Source organism: Brassica napus, chromosome A2, assembly GCF_020379485.1.
Source record: "Brassica napus cultivar Da-Ae chromosome A2, Da-Ae, whole genome shotgun sequence".
In the NCBI taxonomy this organism is placed as follows: Eukaryota; Viridiplantae; Streptophyta; class Magnoliopsida; order Brassicales; family Brassicaceae; genus Brassica; species Brassica napus.
In genome coordinates this window covers 4,288,871-4,306,276 of record NC_063435.1, presented here as the reverse complement: position 1 = coordinate 4,306,276, position 17,406 = coordinate 4,288,871, and the positions used below count along the sequence as shown (strand labels likewise).

Sequence of the window (17,406 nt, the reverse complement as noted above, 5' to 3'; positions counted from 1 at the left end):
AAAATAATATTATATATATATAATAATAATGGTTGAACAAATCTTAGATACTTGTCCTGTCTCATCTTATTATCATTATATCATGTAATAGAGAAAACTAAAATTTATTGATATAATTATATGGATAATCTGTTATTAATTTATATATTTTGTTTAAGTAAGATTTAAAATAATCACTATTTACTTATTTATTGTCTTAATTTTTAGCTAAAGTTCTATTTTGATATTAAAAATAATCAAATAATTTATTTTTCATTGGCGAGTAAAAATTAAAACTAATTAAAATAAAATTTTGAAAAGTTTATTTATAATTTATAAATAAAACATGAACTTTTGATATTATTTATATTTTAATGGTTAATAATATTATACTCCCTCTATTTTTAAATGTAGGTAGTTTTAGCAAAAAGAGTTTGTTTCACAATATAAGTAGTTTACATATTTCAATGCACCTTTTTCATTTATTGGATATTGTGTGACCAATAAAATAATATTAAGCTTTTTATAATTGGTTGAATTAATTGATTAAATGATATATTTTTTTAGATAACAACTTTCTAAATATTTGTGCTTTTAAGTAAAATTACTTATAATTAAAAACAGAGGGAGTATATAACTATATATTATAATTTATTGATCCGCAATTTAACTACATCGATCAAATAACTAATGACCCATAAAGTATATTGCTTTGTGGTTCAATTATGATCTACCTAGCGATCCGGTGATCCATAAAATAATCTGATCCAATGTTCGGATCGAATTTAAAAACATTCATTTATAGAAATTGAGATATCATTATTTTTAGATGCATTTTTGGGATTTGTTCTGCTTAGTTTTTTTTTGGCATGGTCAGTTTTTGTTTCTATTTGGATTGGGTTTGATTTATATATCGATTTTTGATTAAAATATAAAATGAATCGTTTTTGTTTTAGTTCGATTTAGGCATCCGAGCCAGACCTGCAGGAAATATCCACATGAATATATCGTCAATAAAACATAGAAAGGAAAAAAAGACTCAAAACAAAAGAAAAGCTAACATACAAAAAGCCGAATATTCTTTTTGATAGTCTCAAATAATTTTGAGCTGGCATGATGAATTTAGAGAATTTATTAGTAATTCTTTGTGTCACTTTACATTTTACAACCATTCAACGATGAACCTACTGGTTTTTCTATTGGGAAAAATGTAATTTTTAAACTAGTCTTTTAAAAATTGTTTTATAACATAACAAAAGCAATTGCTTTAGGACTTAGTGATAGTTGTCATAATTAAGCAATCTGCTTTACTATGAATCTTCAATATTATTGTCATAATACAACTTTGCTTTAGTGAGTTGCCACAATGAAATCAATTGGTATTAGTGGTTAGTGGACCACATCGACTGCTTAAAACAAATTTTATTATCAACTTGAACAGATTTTTAAAACAATAATCACACATTTTACAAATTTACTGATCTTTAATCAATTGTTTTTTTTTTTCATTTCTACTTATCCTGTGGCTTAGTAGGACACTTCATTTATTGACGTAACATCAACAAAACGTCTAACGAGGCTCCAAGACAAACCGCACGAGCAGTCTCGCGTGCTTCAAGACCTCTCCGGCACGATCATGGAGCCGGACGGCACGAATTCCGGGCCTGATCTCCGACAACGGAAGACATGTCTGTCCGGCAAAATCGTTCTGAGTGTTACTGTCGTAGTCTTTGACTGTGATATACAAAAGCGCTAACTCGGGAACACGCAATGGGAACTCGAACTCTTTGTCCCAAACTGGAAACCATTCGTCTGTGTCTGTTTCTGTTCTGTAACTCGTTGTGTCTAAAGGTATCCCTGCGATTCCGATCTGAAACAAAACCATGAGCACGTAAGACGGGTGACTTGAAAGACAAGAAACCTGTTAGGGCTCTTAAAAACTGAACTTCTTTAGTTATTTTATTAGCTGCATGCTTCTTATGAGTGAACACTTGCCTTTGCGTAGAAATCAGGAGGAGAGTATCTATCAAAATAATCTTGAGGAAAATCCAGATTCCATCCTTCTCCATTGTAGATCTTTACCTAATCATACATCACATTCACATTACACAAAGCTAAGATGCTTTCTTGTAGACCAAGGAAGATATGAAAAGGAGACAGATCAGAAACAGAGAGAAAGACAAAACCTTAAGTACTGTCTTGATCTGGAGACTTTTACTGGAAGGGTCAAAACTTTCACCTCCAAGACCATTGGAGAGCAAAACATCAGGCTTTTTAACATAGCCACAACCACCATTGGCTTTAAACATTCCTTGCATCATCCACAAGAACCTCCCATGACTCTGCATTTACACAAACACCAAGTATAATAACCATTTATACTAATCTTTCCTTTCTATTGGACATCTAGTCATCTTACTTGCATATTGAAGGCAACCATTTGGGCACCATGAATCCATCCAACGAGTGGATCATAGTTTGATGAGTCAAAACGTGTAGTCTTGGGAAATATCCTTAGAATATTCCTTTGCGTGAACTTCACTAAATCGGATCCACGGTTTTTAGCCAGAGTTTCTAGCCACTGCTCGCTCATGCTTAACCGTATGACTCGGTTAGGATCCCCGTTCAAGCAGTTCTTTAACCCTCCTTTGCGGTTCCCAGCGTGAATTGAGATCAAGTCTCTGTATTCTATCGCTACAGTCTCCTCATCTTCTTCTTGAATCAGTTCTTCTGCATCTGCAACTTTCTGTCACAACACAAAAAGAAACCTAAGAAACTCATTTAATAAAATACTAATGGTTACTTTAGCTCTATTTTGTTATGGACCGGATATGAGATTTAGAAGAACCATAACATTTTTACGTTAATTTTAATAAAAATACTTTTTCGACAATTTGGGGACCATGCAACCTATGTATAATATATTTTTAAAATTTGGAGGTCAAGACGAATGTTTCACCAGGCTATGCCCAAAGTTCTTACTTTAGCTTTTACGGATTCATCTGTTGTTGCACTTTGAGAGACTTGGGTCTGAAGATACTCTTTTGGTGGCTTTGTTGAGATCAAGATCTTGTTCTTGAGTGCTTCTGGTGAAGGAAAACGCTCTTTATATTCATCCGTACATCGAAACAATGTTCCTCCAAAAGTCTTACTCACCATCTACAAACATTTCCACCATCAACAAAGCTCAACGTTCTAACACAAAATTGCATGATTTATCAGAATCTTACCTTAGCGACTTTCTTCTGAAGATCTGGAGGCAAATGATCTTCTAAGGTAAGTACAACAGGATACTCAGATACCGCAAAGGCGTTCTCCTTTACAGCGTTAAGACATTTCTGCAGATCTTCTGTACTTGTTAACGTCCTGAGATCAACCAAAAAAAAAATCAAGAACTATTTATTCAAGAAGGGTTTTGATTGATGGTAAGATTCAGACCCGCCATGACGAACTTCCGCTTCGGTTCCAGAAGAGTTAGGCCATAAATCAAGCTCGATGACACGAACTCCACTTCTAAGTGCTTTCACAATCGGTCCTGTGCTGCTTCTACTGTTGAGTTGATTCCCAGTCAAGTAAGAGTTATGTCCCGTGTACAAGAAGTAATGAGACAAAGGCTGATTCATATCTTGCCAAACCTAAAAACCATAGACACACAAGTAAACCAAAACCTCTCTCAAACCAAACAGATCTTATCTTTTGAACCTTACCTCGCCTGAAGGAGGCAACGGAGAGTTGAAATCGCTTAGGAGATAACGGTAGAATCCTTCAAGATGGATCCCACGAGGGTGGAAAACGCCGTGATGTTTGAGCCTGTGGAAAATATCCTTCACGTAGTTTGAATCAGCGTGTTTTTCTCCTTGAACTTGGATGACGAACCTGAGCATCTCATCTACAGACATCCTGCCGTCTCCGGAGTAATCCTCGAAGAGTGTCTTGATTTCCTGAGGTGGCTCGCTTGTTTTCACTTTGAAGCTTCTTACACAACAGAAACACACTTTGAATGATTCCTTCATTCTTTTGTTTTCTTGTGGAAGTCTAACCAGATAGAAAATAAACACAGAGAGAGAGAGATGATGTTCCAAGAAGGAAAAAGTAAGGTAGAGACTTTATGTGTTTGTAAAACACATGTGTTCCTCAAAGAATTACTACTGGTCTGAGAAAAGAACTAGTCATCATAATATATAATTCTATACTATTAAAATATAGTACTACAAAACTTAATAAGAGATGATTATGTGTCGGCTGTCCGAAATGAAGTTAGTATTTAAAGCAAAACTCAGCCGTTTACATAAAACAGACCGTTGACCAAAAGTTTTTTAAAATTACGGTAAGAGTGTAGAGCCAATGGTTGAGAAACTGGTGTTATGCTCGTCAGTCGTCACCATATATAGAAAGATGGAAGACTTAAAATAAAACAGGAATGATTTACATAATAAGACATTTTTGCGGCGGTTGTTCCCGGATTTCATGGCTTGATTATCTCTAGCGGCGCATGAAGCGGTGCGACGGTGGCATCATTTCTTCCTTCAATGCTTTCAATCACACGTCACGTGTATAGCTAGCTACGTTTACGCCTTTATTTTATCTTCTCAGCAATACTTTTTCGTTTATTAGGCCTATTGTAATCAGAATAGTTGGATATGAATCCATATATCTTTGCTCATTATACCTAAACTATAAAGCTTTTAAGTTATTGCTATCATACCTAAATTATAAAGCTTTAAAGTTGTTAAAAAAGGAAATAATAAAAATTCTCTCTTGAAATAAGAAATTTTAAAAGATGACTCTGAGTTTGGAGGAGATTATCAAGTCATACAATTAAGAGTAGTTATGTATATTGCCAGTTAAAAGGATTGGATATTATCCTAATCTCCTAGTACTGCTTCCTAAAAGATGTCCATTGGTTAGAACACTTGATGGGTTCTAACCATTAGTTTAATTGTTAAATATGTACTTTATGAAGCTAAGAATCTTTGCAAATATAATTAATTTTGTGATGGTCCAATGGGAGAACCCCATTGAGGTTCTTAATTTTTTTTAATACATAAAATTATTTTTACTTTTAAAAAAGATATCAAATATAATCATGGCATAATTTTAATCTATAATTACATATTTAAATGAGATGATATATTTAAGTTACAACATGATGCAGCTAGAAAGAGCGATCACATTGCAGTCTACCATAAAAAGAAGAACAGAACATGTATATCATTAGAAAGAGCGATCACATTGCAGTCTAGCATAACTAAATTAAACGGGATGACTCTTACCACCACAAAGCAACGTTCTGATCTGAGTAGTAGCCTCGATCAACAGGTCATTTTTGTCAGACCAGAACAAAGCCATTCTTCTTGGTGTTGTGAAACTTCCAATTACTTCAGCTAGCTTCACCTGCACACAATACACACAATATTGTAAACTCGACATACATAATAAAGAGAAACAAACTAACTTGCATATTATACATGGCATACGTTATAAAGAGACAGAAAAAGAAAAAGCATTAAGCATTAAGATCCAAAGAGAGAATATACCCATAAATGTGAAAGTAGACAGAGATATGAAAGAAAGGTGAGTCTTTTGCTCTTTGTTATTGCTTTCTTAGATTGTTATTACAACTTGATAACATATTTATAGATAGAAAAGTCTAGGGTTTTCTTCATTGGTCTTCATTGTCTTGGAGTGCTTCAAATCGATTCTTGTTAGAGACAGGCTGTGGTTTGCCAGCTGTGCTGTGCTTTTCCTTTTGCTTTAGCTGAGATGCCTGTGTACAATTGATTTTGTCTTGTTTGCAGGTTGAAGAAGAAGACCGTTGAGAAGCTTTTGTCTCTGACTGACTTATGGGCTTCAAATTGGGCTTAACTGATGGGCTTGAAGCTGAGTGACTGATAGGCCCCCTCAAACTAGGTGTGGCGATCGAGTCGACACCGAGTTTGCCACGAGGAGTCGAGAAAGCTTCAAGCGGTAGTGATTTGGTGAAGATGTCAGCAATCTGTTGATGATTCGGAATGTGTTTCACCTCCAAGGCTCCCAAGGCAACTCGTTCTCTGACATAGTGATAGTCAAGAGCAAAGTGCTTGGTGCGTGAGTGAAATGAAGGATTCGCAGAGAGCAAGACTGCTGGCAGATTATCACACAGCAGCAGAGGAGTTGTAAGAAGCGGAATTCCCAACTCACGGAAGATCGAGCATAACCAGGTAATCTCTGAAGCTGTTTCTGATAAGGTGCGATACTCTGCTTCAGTTGAACTCTTAGATACCGTAGGTTGTTTGCGAGAGGACCAGGAGATTAGATTTTTACCGAGAAATGTGCTGAACCCACCAGTGGATCGACGAGTGATGTTGCATCCTGCCCAGTCACTGTCGCTATAAGCGGTGAGAGTGAAATCAGTATCCTTGTGAAGTGAAATTCCCATCGTCAGTGTGCCTTTGACATATCTGAGTATTCTTTTCAGGAGAGTGAAATCAGATACTGTCGGAGCATGCATCTTCTGACATACATAGTTGACAGCGAATTGAATGTCTGGTCGCATCAAGGTAAGATACTGTAACTTCCCTGTGAGACTCCTGAAGTAGGTAGGATTAGAGAACGGCACACCTTGATCCTGTACCTTGTTGAGCTGCAGGGGAAGAGGAGTTGGCATGGAAGAGCAATCAGACATCGAAGCAACAGCAAGTAAGTCCTCAGCATACTTCTGTTGACATAGGAACAAGCCTTTATCATGACTCTGAACCTGAATGCCGAGAAAATAGTGAATCATTCCCAGGTCCTTCATACGAAACTCCTTGTTAAGTTGTTGAAGTAGCTTCGAGAGTACTTCAGAACTATTCCCTGTCACCACCATGTCATCTACATACAACATTAAGATGATGATGTCTTTTTCTGTGGTGTAGACAAACAGGGAGGGATCAGACTTGGAGCAGCGGAATCCAAAATCGATAAGGAAGGTGCTGAACTTGTCGAACCAGGCTCGGGGAGCCTGTTTCAATCCGTAGATAGCCTTGTTGAGACTCCATACATGATCAGGTTTCTGCTTATCAACGAACCCGGAAGGCTGCCTCATGAAAACTTTCTCATGGAGATCTCCATGTAAGAACGCATTCTTAACATCCATTTGTTTAATTTCCCAATTCAGCACCGTAGCCATGTGTAGAATAGTCCTTACTGATGCCATTATAACAACTGGACTGTAGGTCTCTAAGTAATCAACACCTTCTTCCTGCTCGTTACCTCTTGCCACCACGCGAGACTTGAGCTTGTTCAAAGTGCCATCAGCATTAAGCTTCACACGATGAACCCATCCTGAGCCAAGAACATGCATATCAGGAGTGCGAGGCACAAGAGTGAACGTGTTCGTCTCTTCACAGGTATCATACTCTTCTTGCATTGCATTGTGCCAACCAGGATGATTAAGTGCTGCAGCAATAGAACGTGGTTCAGGGATAACCACTTTCTGCATGAGCAACACATATCGTGGGTTTGGTTTGACAATGCCAGCTTTTGCTCTAGTGATCATTGAGTGTCCTTGATGTGGAACAGGTATCTCTTGAGGTGAAGGAGCAGAAGCTGAGGAAGGAGTAGGACTTGGTGAAGCTGATTCTAATGGAACAGGCGCTGCAGCTGCGACCAATGGAGGAAAGTCTGCAGCCGTAAACAGAGATGTATCAGACTGAAGAACCACAGACTCAACTGGTGTAGGCTGAGGAGCTTGAGAAGACGGTGCAGTAGGGATGAAGCTCTTTTGCCAAGCTTTGAGCAATGGAGTTAGAACTGAAGGATGGCTTTGCTTGTAGACATTGGCAAAAGGAAATTCTTTTTCATCAAACAACGCATTGCGTGTAATATAAACACGTCCAGTTGGGGGATAGAGACAGCGATACCCTTTGTATCTATCATTGTAGCCAAGAAACACACACTTCAGAGACCGAGGATCGAACTTGTTGTGAGCATAATCACGCATAGAAGGATAGCAAGCACAACCAAAGGTACGAAGAAATGTGTAGTCAGCACGTTTACCAAATAATTTCTGATAAGGAGTTTGATGATTTGGCAGGGTTGATGTAGGAAGAAGATTAGCGAGAAAGACCGCAGTGAAGAAGGCTTCAACCCAAAACTTCAAAGGTGTCTTACTGTCAAACATCATAGAGAGACCAAGCTCCGTGATGTGACGATGCTTCCGTTCAGCCAAGCCGTTCTGCTCAGGTGTGTAGGGACAGGACATCTGCTGCTTGATTCCATCTTTTTGCAAGTGTTCGAGAAAGGTAGAACTGATAAATTCACCGCCACCGTCGCACTGAAAGGTACCAATTCTACACCTCAGTTGGTTTTCAACTAGAGCTTGGAACTTGCAAAAGATCGAATAAAATTCTGACTTGTATTTCATAGGGTAGATCCAACAGTATCTTGACCAATGGTCGACAAAGATTACATAGAATCTAAAGCCTTGAACTGACATAGTTGGTGCAGGTCCCCACAAATCACGATGAACCTTTTCCAAAGGCCTTTTTGCTACAAAACTAGAAGACTGAAAAGGTAATCTACTACTCTTCCCAAGCTGACATGATGCACACATCTTCTTGGTCACGGAGCTTATTGAAATGCGCTTATTTGCTGACAGATGTTGGAGAAGCTGCTGGTGAGGATGACCCAATCTCCTATGCCAAACTTCATCCGAAGCCGAACGTTGTCTAGAGGAGTAGAGAGCCTTTATTGACTGCTTGGTCTCCAACCGATACAACCCATTAAGCTTTTTTCCCGTGGTAAGTACCGTCTTTGTGTTCTTGTCCTTAACACGAACCCCAATATTTTCAAATTTCACAGAACAAGGATAATCAGCTGTAACTTTTGATACAGATAGCAGGGATTTGGCAATCTGAGGGCAAACAACAACATCATTGAGAGGAAGTTTACCTGAAGAGGAACCAATAACGGTAGATCCCGTGTGCATGATAGGTAAGTAACTGCCATCACCAATCATCACAGTATCACCTCCGTGGTAGGGTTGTGACTGCTGCAGATGACGTGTAGAGTTGGTAACATGACTGGTAGCACCGGAGTCTGGGTACCACTCAGAACCAGCATCGTCTGACACATCAGTGATACGCATTGCTGCCAGGGCCTGGGGCAGTTCTTCCTCATGATAGCTGTTGTTGAACCTGTGGTAGCACTTGAGAGCAGAGTGACCTGTCTTGCCGCAGATCTGACATGACTAACGCGTGTCTCCATCAGAAGAGGAGATCTGTTGAGTAAAGCCTCTGCCTCTGGTGGAGTAACCACGACCTCTACCACCACGGCCTCTGTATCCACGTCCACGAGAGTAGTTTGTACGCATGGACGCAAATGCCATGTGAGATGAGACCTCTTGGCTCGTGGTGTAGCTTAGAAGTCTATCATCAAAGGCCACCAGTCGAGGAACAATAGAGTCAAACGTTGGAGGAGGATGAGTATCAATGGCCCCCTCAATCGAAGTCTTGATAGGCTCATAGTCACGACCAAGGCCTCGGAGAGCAGAAAAAATCTTCATCGCTTCTGTCATCGGAGAGCCAATGGAAGAGAGTTGATCACTGATGGTCTTGACCTCCTGAAGATAGAGAGCCATGGTTTTATTTGCCTTTTAGACCGTCTGCATCTTGTGTTGAAGCTCAAACAACCTGGAGTTTGTGGGTTTGTTGAAGTGCTCTTCGATGGTGCTCCAGATCTCCTTGGCTGTTGAGCAGTGCATAACCAAGTGTTGAATGGAGTCGGAGAGGGAACCAAGAAGCCACGCTTGGACAACTTGGTCTTTTTGGAACCAAAGCGGATGGTCGGGGTTTGGAATGGGGGTAGAAACGTCAGAGATTGTTGGAGCCATGAGAGTCTCAGAGGGCTGAATCTCGGAACCAGTGACAAAGCCATAGAGCCTCTGTCCACTGAGAAAGGACTGGAACTGACGCTTCCAAAAGAAAAAATTCTCCTCTGTGAGCTTTGACAGTCACACAGTGGATTATGTTGAGAGAGGGAGGGCGATAAGGTTCTAAATCCATGATCGAGCTACCAAGAGCTCTGATACCATGAAAGTAGACAGAGATATGAAAGAAAGGTGAGTCTTTTGCTCTTTGTTATTGCTTTCTTAGATTGTTATTACAACTTGATAACATATTTATAGATAGAAAAGTCTAGGGTTTTCTTCATTGGTCTTCATTGTCTTGGAGTGCTTCAAATCAATTCTTGTTAGAGACAGGCTGTGGTTTGCCAGCTGTGCTGTGCTTTTCTTTTTGCTTTAGCTGAGCTGCCTGTGTACAATTGATTTTGTCTTGTTTGCAGGTTGAAGAAGAAGACCGTTGAGAAGCTTTTGTCTCTGACTGACTTATGGACTTCAAGTTGGGCTTAACTGATGGGCTTGAAGCTGAGTGACTGATAAAATGGATTGGCCACCTCTTCCAGTTCCAGTAGGATCTCCACCTTGCACAATGAAATCCTGAGACAAAATCAATACCAAAGGAACAAACTTTCATCATCACCGTGATCTCAGTACAACTAAAAATTCAGATTAGAAAATAAAGAACAGACCTTGATGATTCTGTGACAGAGAACGTTGTCGTAGTAACCTCTCCGTGATAGCTCGACGAAGTTCCGGCAAGTTTTCGGTGAGTGTTTGTCACAGTCTCCTCTGTCCATGGAGTCTCTCAAATCTCATCATCAAAACAAAATTTTCGAGTCAAATCTAATATAAATTCTCATCAACAAAACAAAATTTTCAATTATAATCACCAGAATGCAATTCACGAGCATCAAATCAATACAAAAAAAAAATAATCCGAACCTTCTCAGTGATTTCATGATGGCCGGATTTGGAAGAGAACGAAGCACCCATCAAGCAACATCAACAAGACGATTTCTCGAACCAAAAAGGAGAGACATGCCCTAATTAATTTTGTTGAGAAAATCAACACAAAAAATCCAGAGGGATTGAAGTTTTGGACTCGTGAAAGAGAGAGACGCCTTAATTTTTTCCCCTTTTGCCTGAAACGATTAACCTATACTAAACTGCCACGTTTGGGGTTTTTAACAGCTCCACAACTCCTCTTTTAGACAGCGGTTCTGTCTACTTTTCCCTTTTTTCATTTATTTTTTTTGCTTTTTTTTTTTAGAACCCATGTTTACATACTCCGATGGAGGTGGTCTTATAATAGACATGTCCAAAGTTATTACATGTTAACCGGTTTAAACTTAGTAAATCAGTATTTTATTATATTCACGTGGATTTATTTGTACTAAAGTTGAGTTAACAAAGCTGAACATGGTTGATCTCCATACCTACGTACATAATCAGGGGTTAGACAATGGACATGATCAATTGAGCCCGTCCATAGGCACGTTAGATGGGTTTATAAAGTCCTATTAATAAAAGCCCAAATCAAGCATCTGTATTATATACACACCGCTCAGTCTCCCACACTATTCACAAAATTTAGATTTAACAATAACAAAGATGATCATCACTCATCAGTCACATACTCTCTAGATTCTGTTACAATCTAACTGTTGTTGTTGTTGTTGTTGTCTGGGTCGTCTTAGAATCTCAATCAACGCCTCCGCCTTTAGCTTAGCTCGACTCTTACTACTCTGCGACAATGCCACCACAGGAGCAATCGCACCTTCTCGCGCCACCATGGTTCGATACACCACACTCTCCTCACAAAGCTGCAGCAATATCGACACGCCCATCTCCTTCTGCCTCTGCGTTCCCACCTCCACTATCTCCACAAGCACCGGAACTCCTCCTTCCTCCACCACCGCCGGCTTCGCCTCCGCCGCCGACATCAGCAGATTCATCACGTACGCCGCTTTATCCACCATGTTCGAATCGAAATCCGCCATCAGCTCCACGAGCGGCTTCATAACGCCCGTTTCCACGGCCCTGGTCTTGTTCTCCTTCGCCGAGCAGAGCGAGTAAAGAGCCGTCGCCGCGTCCTTCTTCCCTCTGAATCCTCCGGTTTCAAGAAGGCTCACCAAGTGAGGAATCGCTCCGGATCTCCCGATCGCGATCTTGTTGTCTTCGATCTGCGAGAGGCGGAGGAGAGCGCACGCGGCGTTCTCTTTCGCCGTCGGCGTTCCCGATTTTAACGCCCTGACGAGCGGTTTGATCGCGCCGGAGGAAGCGATCAGCTCCTTGTTCTCGTCGCATAGGGAGAGGTTCAGCACGGCGGTGACGCCGTGCTCCTGAAGCTGAGCGTCGGAGGAAGAGACGAGAGAGATCAACGGTTTGATCGCGCCGGCTCTAGCGAGTTTGATCCGGTTCTCCGGTTTGTCTTTGGTTAAGAGCCTGATCTCCATGGCGGCTTGCTTCTGCTCGTCGACGGAGGAGGAGGAAGAGTCGAGATGCGATACGAGGTAACGGATCAAATCGTCGGGATTCTCAGCTGCGCGGGAGAGGAAGAGACGGCGGTTCTCGGAGGAAGAGGGTGGAAACTCGCCGGATCTGTCGCTGTTACAGTCGCTGAAGGCGGAAGAGGAATCGTCGGTTACGGTTAAACCGCTTGATTTCCGGTTCATGTAGGTTAAACCGGTACGATTCTCCATCGCCGTGTGATCGAATTTTGATTTGGCTGAAGTGTTTGATTCTCTCACAGCATCAAACAGGGTTGTGTTTTACAGTGTGGAGAATATTTGTTTGTTAAGAGATTTAATTCAATTAAGTAAACTAAATCCCACCAATAAGATTATCGTATTTAGTATAAAGTCAGATTATTTGGACTTTAAAATTATAACTCGGTTGTCAGAAGAAGACCAAATCAAACCAACTTTTTTTATTATTAAACCAAGTTTGACCATTTCTTTTACTAGAAGGTTTCATCAGCCTCTAATATTAAGCTCTTTTGATGGATTCTAAAGATTAGTATACTGATTAAAGTGTAATTAGCAGAACCACTGTAGGTTTCATCTCTTGCGTATTACATTTTTCCAACTTCATTATCATGACAACATATTATTAATCATCCATGCATGCATGCATCGAGTAAAATCTCTTTTTATTATATAGATTAGTCAAGTTACCCCACATCAAACGTATGAATGTTTGTTTGCGTTGACATTTACATTTTCATTTTTCTGTTATAATAACATGGAAACATCGCAGAAGTCTTTTATTAGGCAGTCAAAATATGCAAAATTCAACATAACTAATAAAAGCTCATATATCAACTGCATGCTACTCCGTATTTAAGAAAGCATTATCCAACTATAGCTATTTAACCTGTTTTGTCTTCTTATATGTACGGATATCGTGTTGCTTCATCCACAAGTTATTACTGAGAATTGATTTTTTTTATCAACAGTGAAAGCTTCTCTGCTCCAACTCTGTCAAGGATGACAATAAGAAAAAAAAAGAAACTCTCTTTTTTAAGCAAACTGAAACCGCATGAGAAGTGTAACCGCAACGAGTCTATCGCCTTTGCAATCATACAAAATGTTGAAACCAGAGTCCCATCCTTTTCCCGTGCATCCAACCGCTGAGTGGCATGTAGTTGGAGGAGGTTACTCAAGTGGCCTTTTGGATATTACGATTACTCAAGTATAGAACGAGCTCAAAACCAATAGTCTCTTTTGAATTTGCATGTATGACTTAAGGTTCCATACATTTCAATGGCTTTCTTGAACTTGTGCTCCATCTAACTCCACCATCATCGACCCTAAGTGCTTTCTTCAATCCATTTAAAGGTTTTCCAGAAGGAATCAAATATCAGGCGACTCTAGTTGCTGGATTCTTGATCAAAAATCCATTCTCTTCATTTTTAGCTTGGTTCTTCCTCTGAGTCTACACAAGTCATTACAAGCAAAGAGATAAAATTAACAATAGACACTGAGCAAAATAAAACTCCTAAGTACCTTCTCATCGTCTGTCGCGCAGTTGAAACATCTGATGATGCCATTCCTGATACATCTGACGCAGATCTTCACACAACCCCATCTCTCATCTTGTGAGTTAATTTATATCACATTAATAAGCATCTCTCATCTCTCATCTTAGAGGTAGAGTTTCTTGGGATATGAAGTTTTATTATAACTATTGGTATCACCTTTGCTTCCATACTTTTATTATACGATTGTATGCTAAGATCTAAGATGAGAGATGCTTATTAATGTGATATAAACTCACAAGAAGTTATTAGTCTTTGGTTCTTATTGGTTTAACACTTCATATCCCAAGAAACTGGTAAGATATTTAAAAGAATGCAAAAAGATCTATATATTTCTCAGAACATATCAAATAAACAAGAGAAGATACACGAATCTAGAAGGATACAAGAACCAAAAATGGTCGTCTTCAGACAAAGTCGAAGCGCATAAGAAGCCGTGTGCAGCTGTATTTCACTCCCTTTCGGTTGAAGAGTGGAACAGCTCGTATGCCTTGTCTTAACTCGGACACTGGTAAACAAGTCTGACCTCCAAAATCGTCTTTTTCATTTGCATCATACTCATGCACTTCAACACGGAGCAGTGCAAGTTCAGGAACAGTTAGCTTGAATGTGAACTCCTGGTTCCAAATGGGTGTCCACGTATCATACTTTACTTCTGTTTTCTCCATCGTCTCATCAGCAGGCGCTCCAGCAATACCCACCTGTATATTCATCAAAAGATTCAAATTCGAATTCAAGAATAAAGATAAAAGAGGAGAAACCAAGATTGAAGTAGACATACTCTAACGTAGAAGTCTGGAGGAGAGTAGAGATCAAAGTGAGTTTTTTTAAAGTCAAGGTGCCATCCATCTCCCATAAGGACTTTCACCTGCCATTGTTAGATGCTAAGCACATGATAGTACGGAGGAGGGCATAGGAGAAAGAACCAACAGTAAACCACTAACCAACCTTTAAAGTTTTCTTTGGAGAAGAGTTCTCGTTGGGATCAAAAACTTGTCCATTAGGACCTACATTCATTAGAAAATCTGGTTTCTTGACATAACCGCAACCTCCATTCGCTCGAAACATTCCTTGCATCAGCCACAATGCTCTTCCATACCCCTGCATTCACAAGTATTATTTAGCTTCACAATGGTCAAAAGAAACACATACGATTTTGGTGCTACAAACAATTTAGTAAGAGTCATTTAAAAAAAAAAACAAAAACAAATTTAAAGGTCCGTTTATATGTAAAATTTTTGGGGGCTATAGGCCAATGCTTCACCAGCATATGCTCAGGACCGGCCTTGAATATGACAGATACAAGAAAATGAAGATATTGAGACAAACCTGCATGTTGAAAGCAATCATTTGAGCTCCACTCATCCAACCAACCTGTGGTTTATAGTTTGAAGAGTTAAACCTTGTGCCTTTTGGGTATATCCTCAGAAAATTCTTCTGTGTGAATCTGCTCATATTGTGACATTTCTATTATTACATTAACTTCATATGCTACAAACAAACAAACACTAGTTAATACAATTATATATTTATATACCTTATTACATCAGCACCATATGATGCAACAGCTTTCTCAAGTAATTGCTCACTCAAGCTTAGCCTCCTGATTTTGTTTGGATCAACCTTCAAAGCCATCCTTAAACCGCCCTTTGGCTTCCCGGCATGGATGGCAATAAGGCGTTTGTATTCTGGTGCTTGTAGTGGGCATGACACATCAAAATCACGAGAACCTCTATCCTCATCATCTTGACTGATATAACTTATATTAGTTGCGACCTGAAACCATTTAGAGTCGAACCTAAGCATTTGAATGCTAAGAGTATGGTGTTTGGTGGTAGTGAGAAAGTTACAAACCTTCTCGAGTTCAGATCGAGTAGAAATAAGTTCTTCTGGCTCCTTGCCCCATACATCCTCATCTGAATCTTTGCCTTTCTCTCCATTATCTTTCTCCTTGGCATCGTTAGCTTCTAAGTACTCCTTTGGTGGTTTTGTTGATATTAGAATCTTTCCCTTCAACTCTTCTGGTGATGGAAACTCTTTGCTACTTTCAGAGTCATGGTAATACAACAAATCTCCAAATGTTTGAGTTATCATCTGCAAACAATTTGAAAATTCATATACACAGATGTTATCATTAAGAACTATATAGGAAGAGAAGAATGAAATTCTACCTTGGCTACTTTAGATTGAAGCTTAGGAGTGAGATGATCTTCAAGAGTAATAATGACAGGATACTTTGAAGTAGCAAATGCATTAGCTTTAATAGATTCCAAACATTTCCCTAGTTTCACTGGTTTGGTCAAGGTCCTACATTTTTTTATCTCAACATGATCAATAAGGTCCAAGGAAGAAAACACATCCATATTATTGACTAAAGTGAAAGTTATACCTTCCATGATTAACACAGACATCATCATTACCACGTGGCCATAGATCCAGCTCAACCACCCTCACACCTCGTCTCAATGCATCTGCAATGGGAAGATCACTGCAGTTGCTACTGAGCTGGTTTCCGGTTAAGTAGGAGTTGTGGCCTGTGAATATAAAGTAATGAGACAAAGGTGCATCCATGTTCTGATGGACCTGAAAGAAAGTTAAAAAAAAACACCTAATAGTTGATTATACTTAAACCACAATATCAAATATCACTAAAGAATAATTCTAAAAATCCTTTTAGGCATCCGCGCCTAGTCGGTAATTCACACCCAATACCGTCTCCATCCCTACTCCATTTCCTACTCCATTTTTAGAGTAAATTATGGAGTGGAGATGGAGATGCTCTAAACATGGCTTGAAAAATCGATATATAAAACACCTAACTAGAGCCGCCTAGCTATTTCAAACATTGAGAATAACAGATCTTCAGAAGTAAACAGCTCCTAGAATAGAAAGTTTCTAAATGTAGAAATGTGAATCAAAAACAAACAGATGTTCCTGAATCTTGTAATAAGCTTTCTTTGACAATCTGGTAAAAGAAACAAACGCAAATTCAATCGAAAAAATCAAGACTTTCTGCCCATTTTCTCAGGAATAAAAAAACATGAGTTGACTTGAGAAACAAAGCTTCTAACCTTGTCGCCGATGGGAGGATTGAGTTCAGTGGAGAAGAGGAGATAGTTGAAATCCTCGATGGTGAGGTTACGTCTGGTGAACTTTGCAATGTGGTGCTTACGTCGAAGCACCTCGTCAACGATCCTCTCCGCTTCCTCGAGACTCGATCCTCCTCCTCCTCCTGTTCCTGTTTCATCCGCCATGAGTTTCTGGAGCTGCTCCGGCGTCATGTGAGCCTCGCCTTCCGCGTATTTCTGGAAGACGTGTCTGACGTCATCGACAGGATCTGGCTCGGTGACTCTGAACTTCCTCGTGAAGACGAGACACATTTTGTAACTACCCATGAAGATTGTTGTTTTTTTGTATCGGAGAAAGTGGAAAGGTTATGCCTTTACTGGTTCTACTTAAATAGGCAGATCATTCCTTGCATTTAATGTTTTCTTTTTTAATTCATTGAAAATATTTCGGAATATTT

At 39.5% G+C, this 17,406-nt stretch overlaps 4 protein-coding genes across 6 annotated transcripts; all 4 read right to left on the bottom strand.

The window, feature by feature from the left end:
* Positions 1 to 369: 369 nt before the first annotated feature.
* Positions 370 to 10,652, bottom strand: LOC106387427 (phosphoinositide phospholipase C 1). Of its 3 annotated transcripts, none has more exons than XM_048750474.1 (12): positions 10,531 to 10,652; positions 10,385 to 10,438; positions 5,517 to 5,524; positions 5,253 to 5,373; positions 3,687 to 4,003; positions 3,418 to 3,614; positions 3,210 to 3,345; positions 2,962 to 3,138; positions 2,399 to 2,725; positions 2,166 to 2,321; positions 1,975 to 2,061; positions 370 to 1,849 (listed from the first exon to the last, which is right to left on the bottom strand). In XM_048750474.1, exons 4-12 carry the CDS (start codon positions 5,326 to 5,328, stop codon positions 1,550 to 1,552), a joined length of 1,773 nt encoding a protein of 590 aa, XP_048606431.1. In that variant the 5' UTR covers positions 5,329 to 5,373; positions 5,517 to 5,524; positions 10,385 to 10,438; positions 10,531 to 10,652; the 3' UTR covers positions 370 to 1,549. The 3 variants fall into 3 exon arrangements, with proteins under 3 accessions (XP_048606431.1, XP_048606436.1, XP_048606440.1); XM_048750479.1 differs by having other exon boundaries at positions 3,687 to 3,951; XM_048750483.1 differs by lacking the exon at positions 10,531 to 10,652 and having other exon boundaries at positions 3,687 to 3,954.
* LOC125589075 (peptidyl-prolyl cis-trans isomerase-like 1) lies at positions 9,596 to 10,638 on the bottom strand. The gene is made up of 3 exons (XM_048761292.1): positions 10,531 to 10,638; positions 10,353 to 10,438; positions 9,596 to 9,890 (listed from the first exon to the last, which is right to left on the bottom strand). Exons 1-3 carry the CDS (start codon positions 10,636 to 10,638, stop codon positions 9,596 to 9,598), a joined length of 489 nt encoding a protein of 162 aa, XP_048617249.1.
* Positions 10,051 to 12,847, bottom strand: LOC106388084 (U-box domain-containing protein 4-like). The gene is made up of 2 exons (XM_048750505.1): positions 10,531 to 12,847; positions 10,051 to 10,438 (listed from the first exon to the last, which is right to left on the bottom strand). Exon 1 carries the CDS (start codon positions 12,541 to 12,543, stop codon positions 11,482 to 11,484), a length of 1,062 nt encoding a protein of 353 aa, XP_048606462.1. The 5' UTR covers positions 12,544 to 12,847; the 3' UTR covers positions 10,051 to 10,438; positions 10,531 to 11,481.
* Positions 12,848 to 14,074: 1,227 nt separating this feature from the next.
* On the bottom strand, positions 14,075 to 17,312 carry LOC106387397 (phosphoinositide phospholipase C 4). The gene is made up of 9 exons (XM_013827248.3): positions 16,952 to 17,312; positions 16,270 to 16,463; positions 16,052 to 16,187; positions 15,735 to 15,974; positions 15,418 to 15,656; positions 15,210 to 15,327; positions 14,829 to 14,981; positions 14,662 to 14,748; positions 14,075 to 14,581 (listed from the first exon to the last, which is right to left on the bottom strand). The coding sequence occupies exons 1-9, from the start codon at positions 17,273 to 17,275 to the stop codon at positions 14,288 to 14,290; spliced, it is 1,785 nt and encodes a 594-aa protein (XP_013682702.1). The 5' UTR covers positions 17,276 to 17,312; the 3' UTR covers positions 14,075 to 14,287.
* Between the last annotated feature and the right edge of the window lie 94 nt (positions 17,313 to 17,406).

Excerpts from the sequence above, each read along its gene's own strand:
- LOC106387427 (XM_048750474.1), bottom strand. The coding sequence starts at position 5,328 with ATGGCTTTGTTCTGGTCTGACAAAAATGACCTGTTGATCGAGGCTACT. Across the intron at positions 3,346-3,417 it reads GCGGAAGTTCGTCATGGCGG|GACGTTAACAAGTACAGAAG; the intron begins GTCTGAATCTTA and ends GGTTGATCTCAG. Across the intron at positions 1,850-1,974 it reads CTCCTGATTTCTACGCAAAG|ATCGGAATCGCAGGGATACC; the intron begins GCAAGTGTTCAC and ends GTTTTGTTTCAG.
- LOC106388084 (XM_048750505.1), bottom strand. The coding sequence starts at position 12,543 with ATGGAGAATCGTACCGGTTTAACCTACATGAACCGGAAATCAAGCGGT.
- LOC125589075 (XM_048761292.1), bottom strand. The coding sequence starts at position 10,638 with ATGGACAGAGGAGACTGTGACAAACACTCACCGAAAACTTGCCGGAAC. Across the intron at positions 10,439-10,530 it reads TCTGTCACAGAATCATCAAG|GATTTCATTGTGCAAGGTGG; the intron begins GTCTGTTCTTTA and ends ATTTTGTCTCAG. Across the intron at positions 9,891-10,352 it reads ACTCAGCTTCAAGCCCATCA|TGGACAGAGGCTCTATGGCT; the intron begins GTTAAGCCCAAC and ends GTCCTTTCTCAG.
- LOC106387397 (XM_013827248.3), bottom strand. The coding sequence starts at position 17,275 with ATGGGTAGTTACAAAATGTGTCTCGTCTTCACGAGGAAGTTCAGAGTC. Across the intron at positions 15,975-16,051 it reads TTCAATCTAAAGTAGCCAAG|ATGATAACTCAAACATTTGG; the intron begins GTAGAATTTCAT and ends AATTGTTTGCAG. Across the intron at positions 14,982-15,209 it reads TGATTGCTTTCAACATGCAG|GGGTATGGAAGAGCATTGTG; the intron begins GTTTGTCTCAAT and ends TTGTGAATGCAG.